Here is a 15,947-nt window from a genome sequence, read left to right as displayed (position 1 = left end):
TACTGTTCTTTTTGAATTAGGCTGGTGTTAAATCAAAGCCAAAGGTGGATTTTATACACGTTTATCAGTCCCCTTCATTTTACAGGCTGGTATTCCAACCGTTTCAAGCCTGAAGTAATTTTCCATTCAAAACTCATTCAAATCGTTCTGAAAGTGTTTCACATTTAAAGTTACTAATTTAAACGTTCTTACCAAAGTACTGAAGTCCAAGGGATACTGAAAAAAATTCCCCCCAAAAGATACCAAAAAAATTTCCATGTTATTAATGTTAAGCAAAAACCAGACAAATTTATATCACGATCTAAAGCCAGCAGCATTAAGTCTTTATTTTGCAATGACACTATTTCAGTTTTTAGTAATTTAGGCTTATGACAGTAGAGTCTAAGAAATATTATTAATGCTTAACTCTGATATTGCTTTGGGAAATTAGAGTGATCAAATATCAACTATTCTCTGTTTATTTTACATTTTCAATATAGACCGTCAAACCTTCCCATTTTTAAAAATAGGCTGGTTTATTATATATTGAATGTCATTTCAGAGAACTATAAAGAGGATATTAAAAAAGTTCAATTACATGTTACCTTTTGTCTACCTTATTTGATTTTATCGTGCTGATTTGTCAATCTAATATATAAATGGAGCTGTTTTGTTTATTCTGACTAGAACAGGCAGTGTTCTCCTACAGAAACTTAATGTATCTTCTTGAGAATTTCCCATGTTTCATCAAAGAATCCTGCATCTAATTGTCTTTCTAAAGGTTCTTATAATTAGCACCTTTATTGCTTGATATCTTTCTTCTGTCATTTGTTTCATTACTTTTTAAATAGAGAAAGAGCAAGAAGGAGCAAGGAGAAGGAGGACTGTAGCAAGTCATTCTTCTTATTATCAAATGACAAGGACTTCCATATTTTTTGGAATATAAGATGCACCGGAGTATAAAACACACCTTAGTTTTAGGGGAGGAAAGAGGGGGAAAAAATTCTGCCTACCAGGTATTCATCTGGCTAGTCCTTAGCCTAGTCAGCTTCAGCACATTCATTCCCTCAATGGTTTTGAGGTTGGGGTTGTTTGGGGTTAAAAAAACAGCTTCTAAAGCACATCTGATCGTCGGAAGGAGCAGCAATTAGAAAAGCAGGCAAAGCATGGAAGATCGCTTTGGCTGAAAAACAGCTTCAAAAGCACTGCTGATCTGACTAAAGCAGGCTAAGCACGGAAGGAGTAAGAGAAGGCACAGTTGTAGCCATTTTGGGTACCGGTGTGGTTACATTCGGAGTATAAAACACACTCAAATTTTCACCCTCTTTTAGGAAGGAAAAAAGTGTGTCTTATACTCTGAAAAATACAATAATTTTTTTAAATCATAAATATGACCATTGCTGATAGAGGTAGTTGCTAATAAACTAATAATTGTTTAATATCCAAAACTAACTGAGATGTGGGAAAACTGAAAAAAAATGGGACCTAGATGCATTTAATGTAATGTAAGTCCTGGATCTGAATACTGTCTGTCTGTCTGCCTTAGGAAAGCTAACATGTTTGTTACCAATTTTTTATTACTAAAGAGGGGAAACTGCTAGCCATGATGCCATCAATTACATCCAGCGTTCGAAGAAAGATGCTTCTCAGTACCATTTCCTGGAGATTATTAGTTTCCAAATTCATTTAGCGGCTTTCCGCTGCAGAAATAAAATGCTGCACTATATATCATCTTTCTTGTGACCCATCATGACTTTTATAAAGTTCTCTCTGGAGATATATCTAGAAATCAGTTTCTTTTCCCACATACTGTATGCTTGTTTGAGGGTTTCAATTACTTTTATTTTATTTATTTGTCACACAGTATATATAAACATAAGCATGAAATAAGTATACAATATATAAGCATATATATAAGTATGTAATAACTATATTAATTGGATATAATGAAAGGGGCGTCTGTAGCTCAGACTGCTGAGACAGTCTGTTATTAACACAGCTGCCTGCAATTACTGCAGGTTCTAGTCCCACCAGGCCCAAGGTTGACTCAGCCTTCCATCCTTCATAAGGTAGGTAAAATGAGGACCCAGATTGTTGGGGGCAATAAGTTGACTTTGTATATAATATACAAATGGATGAAGACTATTGCTAACATAGTGTAAGCCGCCCTGAGTCTTCAGAGAAGGGCGGGATATAAATGCAAATTTTAAAAAAAGGAAACAAAAGGACAGGAACGGTAGGTATGCTTGTGCTCTTATGCACGCCCCTTACAGACCTCTTAGAAATGGGGTGAGGTCAATAGTAGATAGTCTTTGGTTGAAGCTTTGGGGATTTTGGGAAGAGACCACAGAGTCAGGTAGTGCATTCCAAGCATTAACAACTCTGTTACTGAAGTCATATTTTCTGCAATCAAGATTGGAGCGGTTGACATTAAGTTTAAATCTATTGTGTGCTCATGTATTGTTGCAATTGAAGCTGAAGTAGTCTTCAACAGGAAGGACATTGTATTAGATGATTTTATGAGTTAAACTCAGGTCATGTCGAAGGCGGCGTAGTTCTAAATTTTCTAAACCCAGGATTTCAAGTCTGGTGGCATAAGGTATTTTGTTGTATTCAGAGGAGTGGAGAACTGTCATTGTTATTTTTATATCTGATCCAGTGGTGGGATTCAAAATTTTTTACTACCAGTTCTGTGGGCGTGGCTTGGTGGGAGTGGCATGGCTTGGTGGGCATTGCAAAATCTCCATTCCCACCTCACTCTGGGACCAGCCAGAGGTGGTATTTGCCGGTTCTCCGAACTACTCAAAATTTCCACTACCAGTTCTCCATAACCTGTCAGAACCTGCTGGATTTCACCCCTGATCTGATTGTGTTCAAAAACATCTGCTAATATATTGTAATTCTGGTGGTTTTTTCCCCTCAGGAACATGGTATTCCAGCTGACATCGGCTATGCTGTGGCTCCACATCATTCTGGTGTCTACCCAGTTCACGTTCAGCTTTACGAAGCTTGGAAGAAGGTCTGGGGTATTAAAGTGACCAGCACCGAAGAATATCCTCATCTGAAACCTGCACGGTACAGGCGGGGCTTCATCCACAATGGCATCATGGTACATTGCATTTCCATTATTTCATAGTTGCTCCTATGCAAAAATAACTAAAGCAGATTTGTTTGTTTGTTTGTAACATTTATATAGCTGCCCATCTTTTATATATAAAAAAACTCTGGGTGGATCAATCAAAAATTAAAACAATATAAAAGCCATATTGAAACTATAAAAACCAGGTGCCAAGTCAAGCTTCTGCCAAGCAGTCACCTTATCCTATCATAGCACTTAGGGGGAAAACCATGTCTTTAGTGTTGTCGTGTCCCACTCCTCCGCTGACGGCCAGGTCAGGGAAATCCGAATCAGGCTTGCCTCTGCAGCTCTGCCCAAAGTCCTAGCAAAGTCCTCAGAGCAGGCAGGAGACCAGAAAGTGACTTCAGCAAGATAAGTTCGACTTTGCCTGACTCAGAGACTGCCAGAAAGCAGATCCTTTATATAGGCCATGGGGTGTGGCTCCATGACTCAGCACTCATTAAGGCCTGCCCCTCCCTTCCTTCTGTTGCCTCCGCCTATCCAGTCTTCTGATGTGAGGGTCACTCCAATCAGCAGCTGTTGGAAATAAACTTTCCTCAGGCTCACATGCTGTGGAGGAGGGGGAGGGGTCTAGCTGCTCCGTTTGCCTGGGCATGGAGCCAGGGCTGGGGCCGGGGGATGCTCCCTCCTCTGCAGCCTGCTTGGGCATGGAGCCAGGGCTGGGACCGGGAGGTGCCCCCTCCTCTTCAGCTTGTCTGGGCATGGAGCCAGGACTGGGGCCGGGAGGCATACATTCCTCCGTGTTCGGGAGCAGATAAGAAGGCCCCGGCTGCTGTGAGAGCGGACAAGACACAACAAGTGTTTTGTGAAAGGCTAGGAGGTTGGGAACCTACTGAACTTCAAGGGGCAGAGTGTTCCATAGGGCAAGCACAGCCAGCAGAAAGGCATGCTTCCTGACTCTCATAAGATAGCAATATTTAAGGGAGGTGACTATCTTATCTGATAGGATAGATAGATGTTAAGGAAAGGTGGCAAGCTGTGTGGACCTGGCACACCCTGGTTGCAATTCTGATAATTTTTTTTTAATTGAATAGTCTCTATTGGCTGTTACAACTGGGCTTAAATTTTCTTACAAGAATTTAGAGGGAGCTCAAAGGATAGTTAGAATAAATATCCTGCTGGCATATTTGTTTAAGGCGCATACTTTTCTTCATGTTATAGATACCAAGTATTGGCAAATTTATTGATTCATTTTGCATCATATCTAAAATACAATTAAAACTGAATAAGCAGATTATACATGAATATATATATATATTACTGTAATATATATATTACTGACAAAGAAAGAAAGGGACACTAGTATAGATCTATTTCAAGCTATTTATTTCTCATCAGCTAGCCATACACTTCTGGGATTCCAACCTGGGCTTGGTTGCATATTAGGCAGATGTATTAACCTCTAAGCCACAGGTTCTCCTTGCTTTGTCAGCTGTACCAGGGGAAAGATTAAGGGAGGGGGGTTCCTATCAAAGCAACCTGGTCTTCATATATATATATATATATATATATATATATATATATATATATATATATATATATATATATATATATATATATATATATATATATATAGGTCTTTGGTTGTTGGGTTTTCTCCGTGTAAGATTGGAAGTGTCTTGGCGGCGTTTGAAGTCTCATTCGTCATCTTCAGGCTTCAACCGTGCTTCTAGAAGCAATGTGTGATCGCAGCTGTTTCTTCCTTTTAACAGCTGCGATCACACATTGCTCCCAGAAGCACGAAGCTGAAGCCTGAAGATGACGAATGAGACTTCATCGAAACGTTGCCAAGACACTTCCAATTTTACACGGGAGAAAACCCGAACAACCAAAGACCTATATATATATATATATATATTTGTTTTCTGAGGTTTTCCAGTGTTATATAGGTCTTTGGTTGTTCGGGTTTTCTCCGTGTAAAATTGGAAGTGTCTTGGCGGCGTTTGAAGTCTCATTCGTCATCTTCAGGCTTCAGCTTCGTGCTTCTGGGAGCAATGTGTGATCGCAGCTGTTTCTTCCTTTTAACTGCTAGTGGGGGTTTGAACTGATTGTGCAGAACAGCATTCTGCACAAACAGAAAAATATCCACCATCCTAAGAAACCCCAAAGACAAAATTGAGTTAGAAAATCAAGGAGTATATGAAATCCCATGCACCGCCTGCCCCACCACATACATTGGACAAACCAACAGAAGAATAAGTGCACGCATTGAAGAACACAAGAACTCATTCAAAAAAGAGGAACCAACTTCTTCCCTGGTCCAACACTTTAAAGTCACAGGACATGATATTGACTTTAAAAAGACCAGAACTATCGCCAAAACTGAACACTTTAACAACAGAATAATCAGAGAAGCCATTGAGATAGAAAAACGCCCACACAGCATGAACAAACGAGATGACACCTCCCGCCTACCAGCCATTTGGAAACCCGCCCTTATTGACAAACGAGTCCCTAACACGAGGAATGACACTAGACCCACACTCACAAGGTCCACACAGGATGTCACCACCGCATCCACCCAGAAAGCAGACCCAAACCCACACTGATCATGAAGCACGACCAAGGACCAGAAGCCAGACCGCAGCTGCAACATTAGCCATTTCAAACCCCTCCAATCCATACATGCAGCAGACTGACACCCACTATGAAGATGTAGCACGACCACAAAGCCAAACAACAGCTATGCAGCTCACCAGCTCAAATCCCCCTGCAGCACAGACTAGATTGAGCACAACCAAGCCCCCACCAACACAGGACACACCCCCAGCCAATCAGAGCACAGAAAAACCCCCATCCAATCAGAGCACAGCCAAGCTCCCACCCAATCAGTTCAAACCCCCACTAGCAGTTAAAAGGAAGAAACAGCTGCGATCACACATTGCTCCCAGAAGCACGAAGCTGAAGCCTGAAGATGACGTATGAGACTTAACGTCAACGTCGCCAAGACACTTCCAATTTTACGGGAGAAAACCCGAATAACCAAAGACCTACATATATATATATATATATATATATATATATATATATATATATATATATATATATATATATATATATATATATATATATATACATACATACATACATACATACATACATACATACATACATATATATATATATATGAGTCTACAAACAACCTATAGCTATATCTTTGTGTAGGATTACAATATGCTTTATTTTTAAACCAACTTAGAAAGCATGCAGATTTCTTCCCCCCCACCCCCAGTCAATATTCAGAATAGAAGTGATATTTCCAGCCAAGGTAAAGAGAGGGCAGCTGTTTATACGATCTCCTGAACACCATGGCAAAAGGTCAGAGCAGTTGGGTTGAGGTCATTTCCTCATAGGATTAAGTTGGTCCATCAGTTAAATAAAAAAAGACTAGCTAGCTGGCAGCCATAATAACCATGTAGCGAGAGGGAACAGATTAGAACACAAGAACAGATGAACATTATCTCCAAATGAAATGTCAAGAGAATTTTAGGCAGATGAGACTCAAAAACCATTATTAGAGTCCATCACTATTCTATCAATAAAAAGTTGCTCAAGATGTTTATATTGAATCTTGTGATTACAACATTATTTCAAGGAAAGTTTGAGTGCGCCCAAACAAAACTACACAACTATAGTGCTTCCAGAAATATTTTATGTGAATAAATATTTTGAATGAAGACAGTTTCAAAAGTGAAGGTTGTTTTTCACGTAACTGTGGTTGGTTACAAAAGCGTAGAGGCCATTTTTTTGAAAAAAAAATAACCATATATTTGGGAAGATGATTGCTTAGAGCAGGGGTCTGCAAACTTGGCCCTTTTAAGACTTGTGGACTTCAACTCAGCAAAGCTGACTGAGGAATCTGGGAGTTGAAGTCCACAAGTCTTAAAAGAGCCAAGTTTGCAGACCCCTGGCTCAGAGAATGCTTGGAGAATTCAATCTTTAGTATTATAAGTAATCATAGACTGTTCTGGGCTCACACATACTATAGTCATAGTCTGCTGCTACTTGAATATGGGCAAAGATTATGATAAGCAGACACTTGTCTAAAAAGATATATTTGAACAAATGGATTGAGGAGGTATGGTTATTAGTCAAAACAATTCTACAGAGGGTCCATATTTGGAGCTCACCGGGGGTGAAATGCTACCAGTTTGGACCGGTTCTCCTGAACAAGTAGTAAAAAATGCTACCGGTTCGGGCAAACCAGGTTTTTCAACGATCAGCTGGGCAACGATCAGCTGTGATATGTGATTTATATTAGCTAGAATCATCGGATTTCCTGCTTTCTAGCTAATCTAAATTGTGTGGCACAGTGGATTTGCACCCCCCTCGTTGTTCTACTTACCTTTGCAGACTCAGAAGGCTTCAAAATGTTCCTTTTTAGCAGACTCACAAAATTGGTAACAGACTTCAGAGGATTTCACCGCTGGACCTCACGTCATGTGGCTTCTTCCAAATTCTGTTATTTCTTTGATGGATCCACTATAAATCTTTACATATTGTCCCTGCCTTCTCTGTTACCTATTCTGTATGAAAATGCAAGTAATGACAAGATTGAGGAAATAAAAACAGCATTCTTTACAAACTTTGAATTCACTTTTTTTTTAATGAAAACCACCTGTAGGTGAGGAAAGAAAGACTGCACAGAATTGTGAAGGAACCGCTAGGCTAGGCTGGCATTACTGGGAATAAAACATGACGGTATCCAATGGCAAGCTACTGTGATAATCCAAATTCTGGACTAGATGGATCTCTCATCTGTCCAACAGCCTTTGTTTTAGATTCTCACCTTTATAATCATTTTGTGTTTAGTACTGCATGTGTGCATGTAGGCATCATGTTTAAAGCATGTTTTCCTTCTGTGAAAGACGAAAAGGGGACATAAGTTTAGATATATTTCTCATCTGTAGTTTTACAAATACTTATATTTTTAAAAAAATATTAAAATTTGAACCTGGTTAAAGTTTGTCAAATTTTTATTTAAATAATTTTTTTTAAAAAGTAAATAGCCAATTAACCTAAATTATTATTCAGGTTCTATAAATCAGGAACACAGTGGCTCAGTAGCTAAGATGCTGAGCTTGTCAGTCGAAAGGTCGGCAGTTCAGCAGTTCAAATCCATAGTGCCACGTAATGGGGTGGGCTCCCGTAACTTGCCCCAGCTTCTGCCAATCTAGCAGTTCGAAAGCACATAAAAAATGCAAGTAGAAAAATAGGGACCATCTTTGGGGGGAAGGTAACAGCGTTCCGGTCACCTTTGGCATTGAGTCATGCTGGCCACATGACCACGGAGACGTCTTTGGACAGCGCTGGCTCTTTGGCTTTGAAACGGTGATGAGCACCACTCCCTAGAGTCGGGAATGACTAGCACATATGTGCAAGGGGAACCTTTACCTTTATCTTCTATAAATCATATATTACTGTATTTATGTTTAAAGCATGAATTATTCCAATCAGCACTTAATGTTCTTTAAAAAGTTTCAAGATAACACCTATTTAATGCGGAGGAGGGCCTTATTGCATGATTATTACCATATGGTACGACACGGGCCTCAACTGACCTTCAAGGTGCTGTAACCTATGACAGGAAAAATTTTAGTCACAGATTGAAAACTGCAGAGGTTTAGCTATCAGAATGTTACAGCTGAGGGAATCACATACCAATGCATCATACACCAGTGCATGCATGTATAAGTAGATTTCCAAACCAAAAGCTTGCTTGTTGTTGTTGATTTATCTTAGGTACTCCCTCGACAGACATGTGGACTTTTCACCCATACAATTTTTTACAAAGAATATCCTGGTGGCCCTCAAGAACTAGACAAAAGTATCCAAGGAGGTGAACTGTTTCTTACCATCCTTCTTAATCCTGTAGGTAATTTTTGTGTTTGAAGAGTAATAATAATACTTGCTGTATTATGATAGTAATATATGGTATAGTAACATAATGCATGAGAGTATTTAGAAAGCAGCAATGATTTCGTTCCAAATAAATTTTTTCCTGAGATGAATATCAAATATTCTTTAAAGAAAAGATTAAATGATAATGAAGATTAAAATATAACATTTACATTACATAATATTTGAGGCTTTCCAAAAATACCTTTATGCAACTATCTTATGAAAACAGGTTAATATATCTTCAAGTTGTAGATAGAGAATAAGCATTTCTTATGTAATGCCACCTAATGGTAGGCCATTCAAGGAAGTATTTTTTGATTTAGAGTTCATTGTTTTCAGTTCTCTTATACTAAAAATATTTCAAGTTGATGTGTAATCCTGAAATTGTTTATTCATTTTTAAAAGCGGCAAATAACAATAATTAGACCAAAGAAAGAGAAGGTAGCAGCAATAACAATGACCTGAAAACAATTGGAGCACCACTTTGAACACTATCAACATGGACAAAATCACCATCAGTCAATTGCAAAAGGGTGAAATAAATTAGCTATTAGAACTAAGTTGAATAATATAGATGACTTTGTCCTATACACCAACGCTCTCTAACTTAACCCATTATTCTCCATAACTGTTAATATCTTACTATTTTTGTTCAGAGTGATTGCAATTAATAAGTGTGATTTTTAAAAAGAAGTATAGCTAAAACAAATTTATATAAATACTATTCACTGCTCTAAATCATTCGGTCCCTATAAATCATCCATGTTTCCTTCATGAGCATGTACTGCTTCATTTATGTTTTGGTCACCCTGGCCAAACGAATAGGAAAATTGGATTTTCGACAACTACAGTTACCACTGTAAAGTGAAAATATTAATCCAGAAGATCTGCGGACAAATTTTAAAAAAAACTGTATTTCAGGTATTCTGCAAAAGTAAACTGGTTTCCATTTTCCAGTAAAGTAGTAAAAATTTAATGCATAAAATTGTAAGTTTCCATCATATTTTATTTGCTATAGAGATTCAGTTTTAATGATAGAGACTGATGTATTTATTTCTTGCCCAAGCCTAACCTGAAAAAATTGAGATCTGTTTACACAAGTAACACCAAATTGTCAACACTCTATTAATTTTTTTAACATTTCCCAAAACATAGGCATATCTTTGAAGTTACATATTATCGTCTTATCTCATTTCCTTAACCTTAGAGTCATCTCATGGAATTTAAGATTGAATTTCATATTGTTTTTAATAATAATGCTTGATGACTTTCTAGAGTATTATGAATAGAAGTAGATATGTCTAGTATCAATTGTATAACTATCATTTGTTGTAATCTATCACACACTCATAAGCAGTCTTGCCTTGTCACATCTAAACCTATATTTAGGGAACTTGCTTTTCTTCAACATGTCATTTTCATTCAACAACCATTTATGCCATTTTCTACATATATTTGGATTATCAATATTCAGTTTATCCTAGCTGTTATACAAAAAGACAGGGTTTTTCATGGATTAGACATATATTGTTCCAGAGTGCTTTACAGCACTCTCTGAGCAGTTTACAAATATCAGCCTATTGCCCCAACAATCTGAGTCCTTATTTTATTGACCTCAGAAGGATGGAAGGATGGGTCAATCTTGAGCCAGTCAGGATCGAACTCCAGACTGTGGACAGAGTTAGCTAACAATACTACATTCTAACCATTACACCACCACAGTTCACTAGTCCATACAAGTAATTTGTACTTTGCAATGTAGTTATTCATGATTAGTCTTACTGTTGCATTCTTACATATCTAAAGGCCATTAATAAATGTCAATATTTTCTTAATTTGTCTTTTTAATTTTAATTTAACTTTTCGTTTCTGTCATGATCTTTTTGTCTGTTCTGTATGTGTCTAGTAAGTTGCAGATTTTTTTTATTAGAAGATGGCCCAATTTCTAGCTTTCTAGACAAGTAGCCTTCTATCAGAAAGACAAAATTATAGTTCTGAGAAGCAAGTGGGTCATAATTTTATAAGCTTCCTAAATATGGGTTGTGAAATTTATTTTTAAACAGTTGTGTAATAAAATAATTACTTCTGTATCTCAGGAGTGAAATATAACTTGACTTCAAAGAGTTTGGAGAAGATTTAAATATATGGAACACGTGTATTTAAGCATTATTAAATGTTTAATATGACCTACATTTCAAGCTAAAGAGAACTTTAATGATGCCTTTATTATTAAGAAAATTTCTGTCTCCAAACTTGCTTATCACTGCCTCTACAGTGTGATTAGAAAATGTTCTATTCCTGCCTTTGCTTCACTTTAATCCTCTCCTACATATTTCCCCTTCTGCTTAAGCTTCTTATGATTTCCCTGAACGACCACTTGCTAAAATTTATGATGTTTTGAACTCTGAAACTCAATATTCTTCTTATTTTGTGTCACAACCTACTGAAAATATTGACTGATAACCATTTCAAACAGTGAATTTCATGCATACCTAAACATAAGTTTCAAGCACTATGTTCTTAAGTGGCAAATTTATTTATATTCTGGCTTTCCTCCCAGGAGATAAAATCAGCTGTGTCCCATCAAATACTCAGGAAGCCAGTGCTCACCAATATTTCTATGTTTTTAAGCTGCCTTTTGGGCCTTGCAATGTTGCTTCCTAAGCTCACACAAAGAGGAACAGACACAAGTTCTTACCTGATTCCCAAAAGTGTCATCACTTTTAAAGTCAAACAGAATACTCACCGTTTTCCTTCTAGGATAAATATGGTAAATTGGACAGCAACATGGTACTTGCTCCACCCTCTCCTCAGTTCAATATATCATGACCAGACCAGTCTCCATAAATTTTAATGCATCTATATCCTATCCATACTTCATTTTGATATTTCTCTAGGTTGTTCTTTAGTTTATTATGACAGCCATTTTGTGCAATGAACATTTTTCAAGTAACTAGACATATTTAGACAGACATGTTTTCATATCATCCTTTAAAATTGGACGAACAGGGAAAATGAAATTAAAATGTCCATGTATTTTGGCATTAAAAATTAATGTGTTAACATTTCTATATTTTGGTTATACCACAATAGCTACAATAATTATTAAACAGGAACAGAAGTGGATTCCAGAGAAGTAGCAATATAATGGCAAGTGCTCTTTTCTTTTTGAAGTCTCGCTATAATAAATCAGGTATTGCGCAAGATACCTGATTTGTTATACCTATATAATAGGTAGGTATAATAGAGAGGTATAAGAGGAAGGTATAGAGAGAGATTACCCCTTTCTCTCTCCCTCTGTCCCCCCCCTCTCATTCTCTCTCTCCCTCCCTCCCTCCTCTCCCTCTCTACACACATACACACACACACACACACACACACACACACACATGTACACACACGCACACGTGTACACACATATATTGGCAGCATAAAAGTTATACATATTGAGACTGGTTTTCCATAACAGCAATAGATTTATATTCATATTATTACCTAAAGGCAAGATTCTTATTAATGCAAGTACAAGTGGACTCGCAAAAATCTGAGTTTGTTGTAAATTTTATTTTAGGTCTGTACAATTTACTGCACAATTTTATTTGGCTTTTTGTTCATGGGAAGCTGTATAGGGTGAAAATTTGGGGATGATACAGGAAATTATTAATCACATGGGCAGAGTTCATGCTAAGAAACATCTATGTCAAATGAGAGTAGTCTGTGCTATGGTTTCTGCTTGTATTAGCATCACACTACAATACAGTGACTCAGGACTTCTCATATTAATTTTATATGAAAGGATAAGTTCAAAGATAATTTAAGGGAAAGTTATTTAAATTAAAAGTATTTAAATTAAATTAAATTAATCTTGTTTACTACAGAAAGAAAGGTATCTTCAGTCTGAACAGCAGCAATCAAAAAGTTTGACATCGCTTATTCTTTCTAACTCACAGTTACGTGGGATCTTCGATGCTGTCTGAGCTTGTTTTCTTGCAAATATTTCATTGTTAGCCCTGAGATATTTACCTAGTGAGGTAATGAAATGTTTGCAAGAAAGCAACCAAGTTCAGAGGACATCAAGGACCACACAGCTCAACTCTGAACTACAATTATTCACTTCTATTGATATCAAAATTATATGTCAGTTATAGAATAGAATAGAATAGAATAGAATTTTATTGGCCAAGTGTGATTGGACACACAAGGAATTTGTCTTGGTGCATATGCTCTCAGTGTACATAAAAGAAAAGATACCTTCATCAAGGTACAACATTTACAACACAATTGATGGTCAATATATCAATATAAATCATAAGGATAAGTTATAGTCATACAGTCATACAAGTTATAGTCATACAGTCATAAGTGGAAAGAGATTGGTGATGGGAACTATGAAACGATTAATAGTAGTGCAGATTCAGTAAATAGTCTGACAGTATTGATGGAATTATTTGTTTAGCAGAGTGATGGCCTTCGGGGAAAAACTGTCCTTGTGTCTAGTTGTTCTGGTGTGCAGTGCTCTATAGCGTCGTTTTGAGGGTAGGAGTTGAAACAGTTTATGTCCAGGATGCGAGTGATCTGCAAATATTTTCACGGCCCTATTCTATTCTATTCTATTTTCTATTCTAATTTAGAAGCAATCTGACTCCCACATGCTCTGGAGGACTTTCATCTAAGAACAAATTTAGATATAAAATATATATTAAAAAAATAAAGCTAACCAGAAGAATTCAGAACTAAGCAAAGCAAAACAAACAAGGCTCACTGCCTGAGAAGAGTGAGGAAAATCCTCAGGGACAACTCACACCCTGGTCAGCACTTCTTTACCTTCCTACCATCCGGAAGGAGATATAGAAGCATAGCCAGCCTCACAAATAGGGTGAAGAACAGTTTTTATCTGTGGGCCATCAGACTCCTGGATGCGAAATAACATCATAACTATGTAGTATGATGGACTTGCAGGGCCGGCGCAATGTGTAACATGTTCACACTGGTGTAATAGGACTGGGTGTTTGTTAATATGATTTACTGGGTTAGGGATTTTCTGTTTCTATTGTGAGTTGTATTGTGTTGATGGGGGTGCACTGAGGGAGCTCCACCAATCTTCACTGTACATATATTATGCAGTGACAATAAAGGTTATTATTATTATTATTATTAACAGGAAAAATGACAAAAGCGGGCTCCACAATCTCACCCTGCTCCCAAGGCCTGGGAGAACATTGAGGTCTTCAGCATTTTCCTGGAGGACCTAAGGTGGGAGCCTCACAAATCTCTGGAGGCATTCATTCCAGAGGAGTTGAAACAGAGTATGGGGGCTTCCTGGGTCTTACAAGACACTCTTTAAATAATAGGCTGCAGAATATTCCTACTGTGCTCAACCATACCAGTTAAGCAGACATAACTGGAGGTAGGCGGTTCCTCAGGTAGGCAGGTCCTATGCTTCATATGTTTTTAAAGATGATAATGAGCACTTTGAACTGCACCCAGAAGCCATTTTGTAAGCAATGCAGCTTACAAAACGGTGGAATGACACACATATAATGCCACACACCCCATCCTTTCCCACTCCACCACATTCAGAACCAGCTTTATAAACTGCAGATGACACTTAGCAGTTATCCAATTATGAGGTGACCATGGAAGTGCAACCCACTGAGAGTCAACAATGGAATACTGAGGATGTTGGGGGCAGGGAAAAGCCATTCAGTGTTGTGCGGGATTGAGCCTTAGTCTGTTCTTTCCTGCACAGCTCCAGGCATTGGGTCTATATCAGGGTTTTCTCCAATAACTCTTGATCTCGTATTACCTGTTCATTTTTAAATTTCATTATTAGTGTTTCCAGTGAGCAGGTATTGGGGTTCCAAGTAACGTGCCCATAGCAAACTCTGAGGCAGGCAATTTCCTCAAAGCATGGGTTTATTGGGTATATCAGATAGGCACAGACTGGTGAAAACAGACTGAATATTCCTGTGGTTTTCACCTAATTAAAAGCAAACATTTGTCACTTTCTCAAAACAATCAGCCATGTGGTCCAATCAGGATATTGTCAGGTTGCTATTTCTCCAGTCCAGTCCTCTCCTTCCGAGCACCTACAGGAATGTCCTTGGTTCTCAAGAGAAAGTATTTTGTTTTGACTACCCCAACTATCTCTATTTCCCCCCTCCCTATCCCTCTTCTCCAGTGTATCACCACTGAAGTCTCAAAATGGCCTCAGTCAGTCTAGTTTCAGAGTTGACGGCAGGATGGTTTATTTCATAAAGTACTAAATTATTTGTTGTTTGTCTGTTGGTCCAAAATATTACCAACAATTGTCTCAAGTATTATAACTGATACTTTTTTTTCATAACTGAAAGAAAAATCCAATTTTCTTCACTTAGCATTGTTGTTGGCCCAGCCTTCACATCTATTTGTTATAATTGGAAAAAATATAGCTTTCACAATGTGTGCCTTTATTATCACTTTGATGTTTCTGCACTTTAATATATTTTATAGATTTGTCACTCCTGCCTACAATCACCATTCTGTGAATTTTTGAGTCTAGAAGGATAAATTCTTGACATTACAACATCTTCTCCTGTGTTTTATTTTGAGTTGGCCCCTACTTGTGTATATATATATATATATAGCGGGAGGGTGTATTTGTTGCTTTCTTTCTATTTTCTTTTTGGTTTATTGAACAAAGATAAACTGCCTTTTGCACTCTAATGTTTTAGTACAGTACCCTGCCTACCAAACTTCAATTTTACATTGGCCAGTTAATCAGATCCTCTGTACCGTATGTCAGTCTCATTTGGTCATAGAATATCATTCAGGTGCAGTATTTATGATAATAAACTATTCTCCAGAGACAATATTTTTGCCATGAAAACATTTAATCACAGTATTTGTAAGCCGAATTAAGATAGGGCAGGCAGAGGTTTAGGGAAGG

At 37.6% G+C, this 15,947-nt stretch overlaps 1 protein-coding gene across 1 annotated transcript in view; it reads left to right on the top strand.

The window, feature by feature from the left end:
• Nucleotides 1-15,947, top strand: part of LOC131203178 (bifunctional heparan sulfate N-deacetylase/N-sulfotransferase 4) — a 78,022-nt gene that overhangs the window by 19,536 nt on the left and 42,539 nt on the right. The window contains exons 2-3 of the mRNA XM_058193136.1: nt 2,903-3,088; nt 8,861-8,989. Coding sequence (XP_058049119.1) covers nt 2,903-3,088; nt 8,861-8,989 — 315 coding nt within the window. The remainder of the gene's footprint in view (nt 1-2,902; nt 3,089-8,860; nt 8,990-15,947) is intronic.

Source organism: Ahaetulla prasina, chromosome 8 (genome assembly GCF_028640845.1).
Source record: "Ahaetulla prasina isolate Xishuangbanna chromosome 8, ASM2864084v1, whole genome shotgun sequence".
In the NCBI taxonomy this organism is placed as follows: Eukaryota; Metazoa; Chordata; class Lepidosauria; order Squamata; family Colubridae; genus Ahaetulla; species Ahaetulla prasina.
Note: the sequence above shows the minus strand (reverse complement) of the source record. Positions and strands in the feature narration are given on the sequence as shown.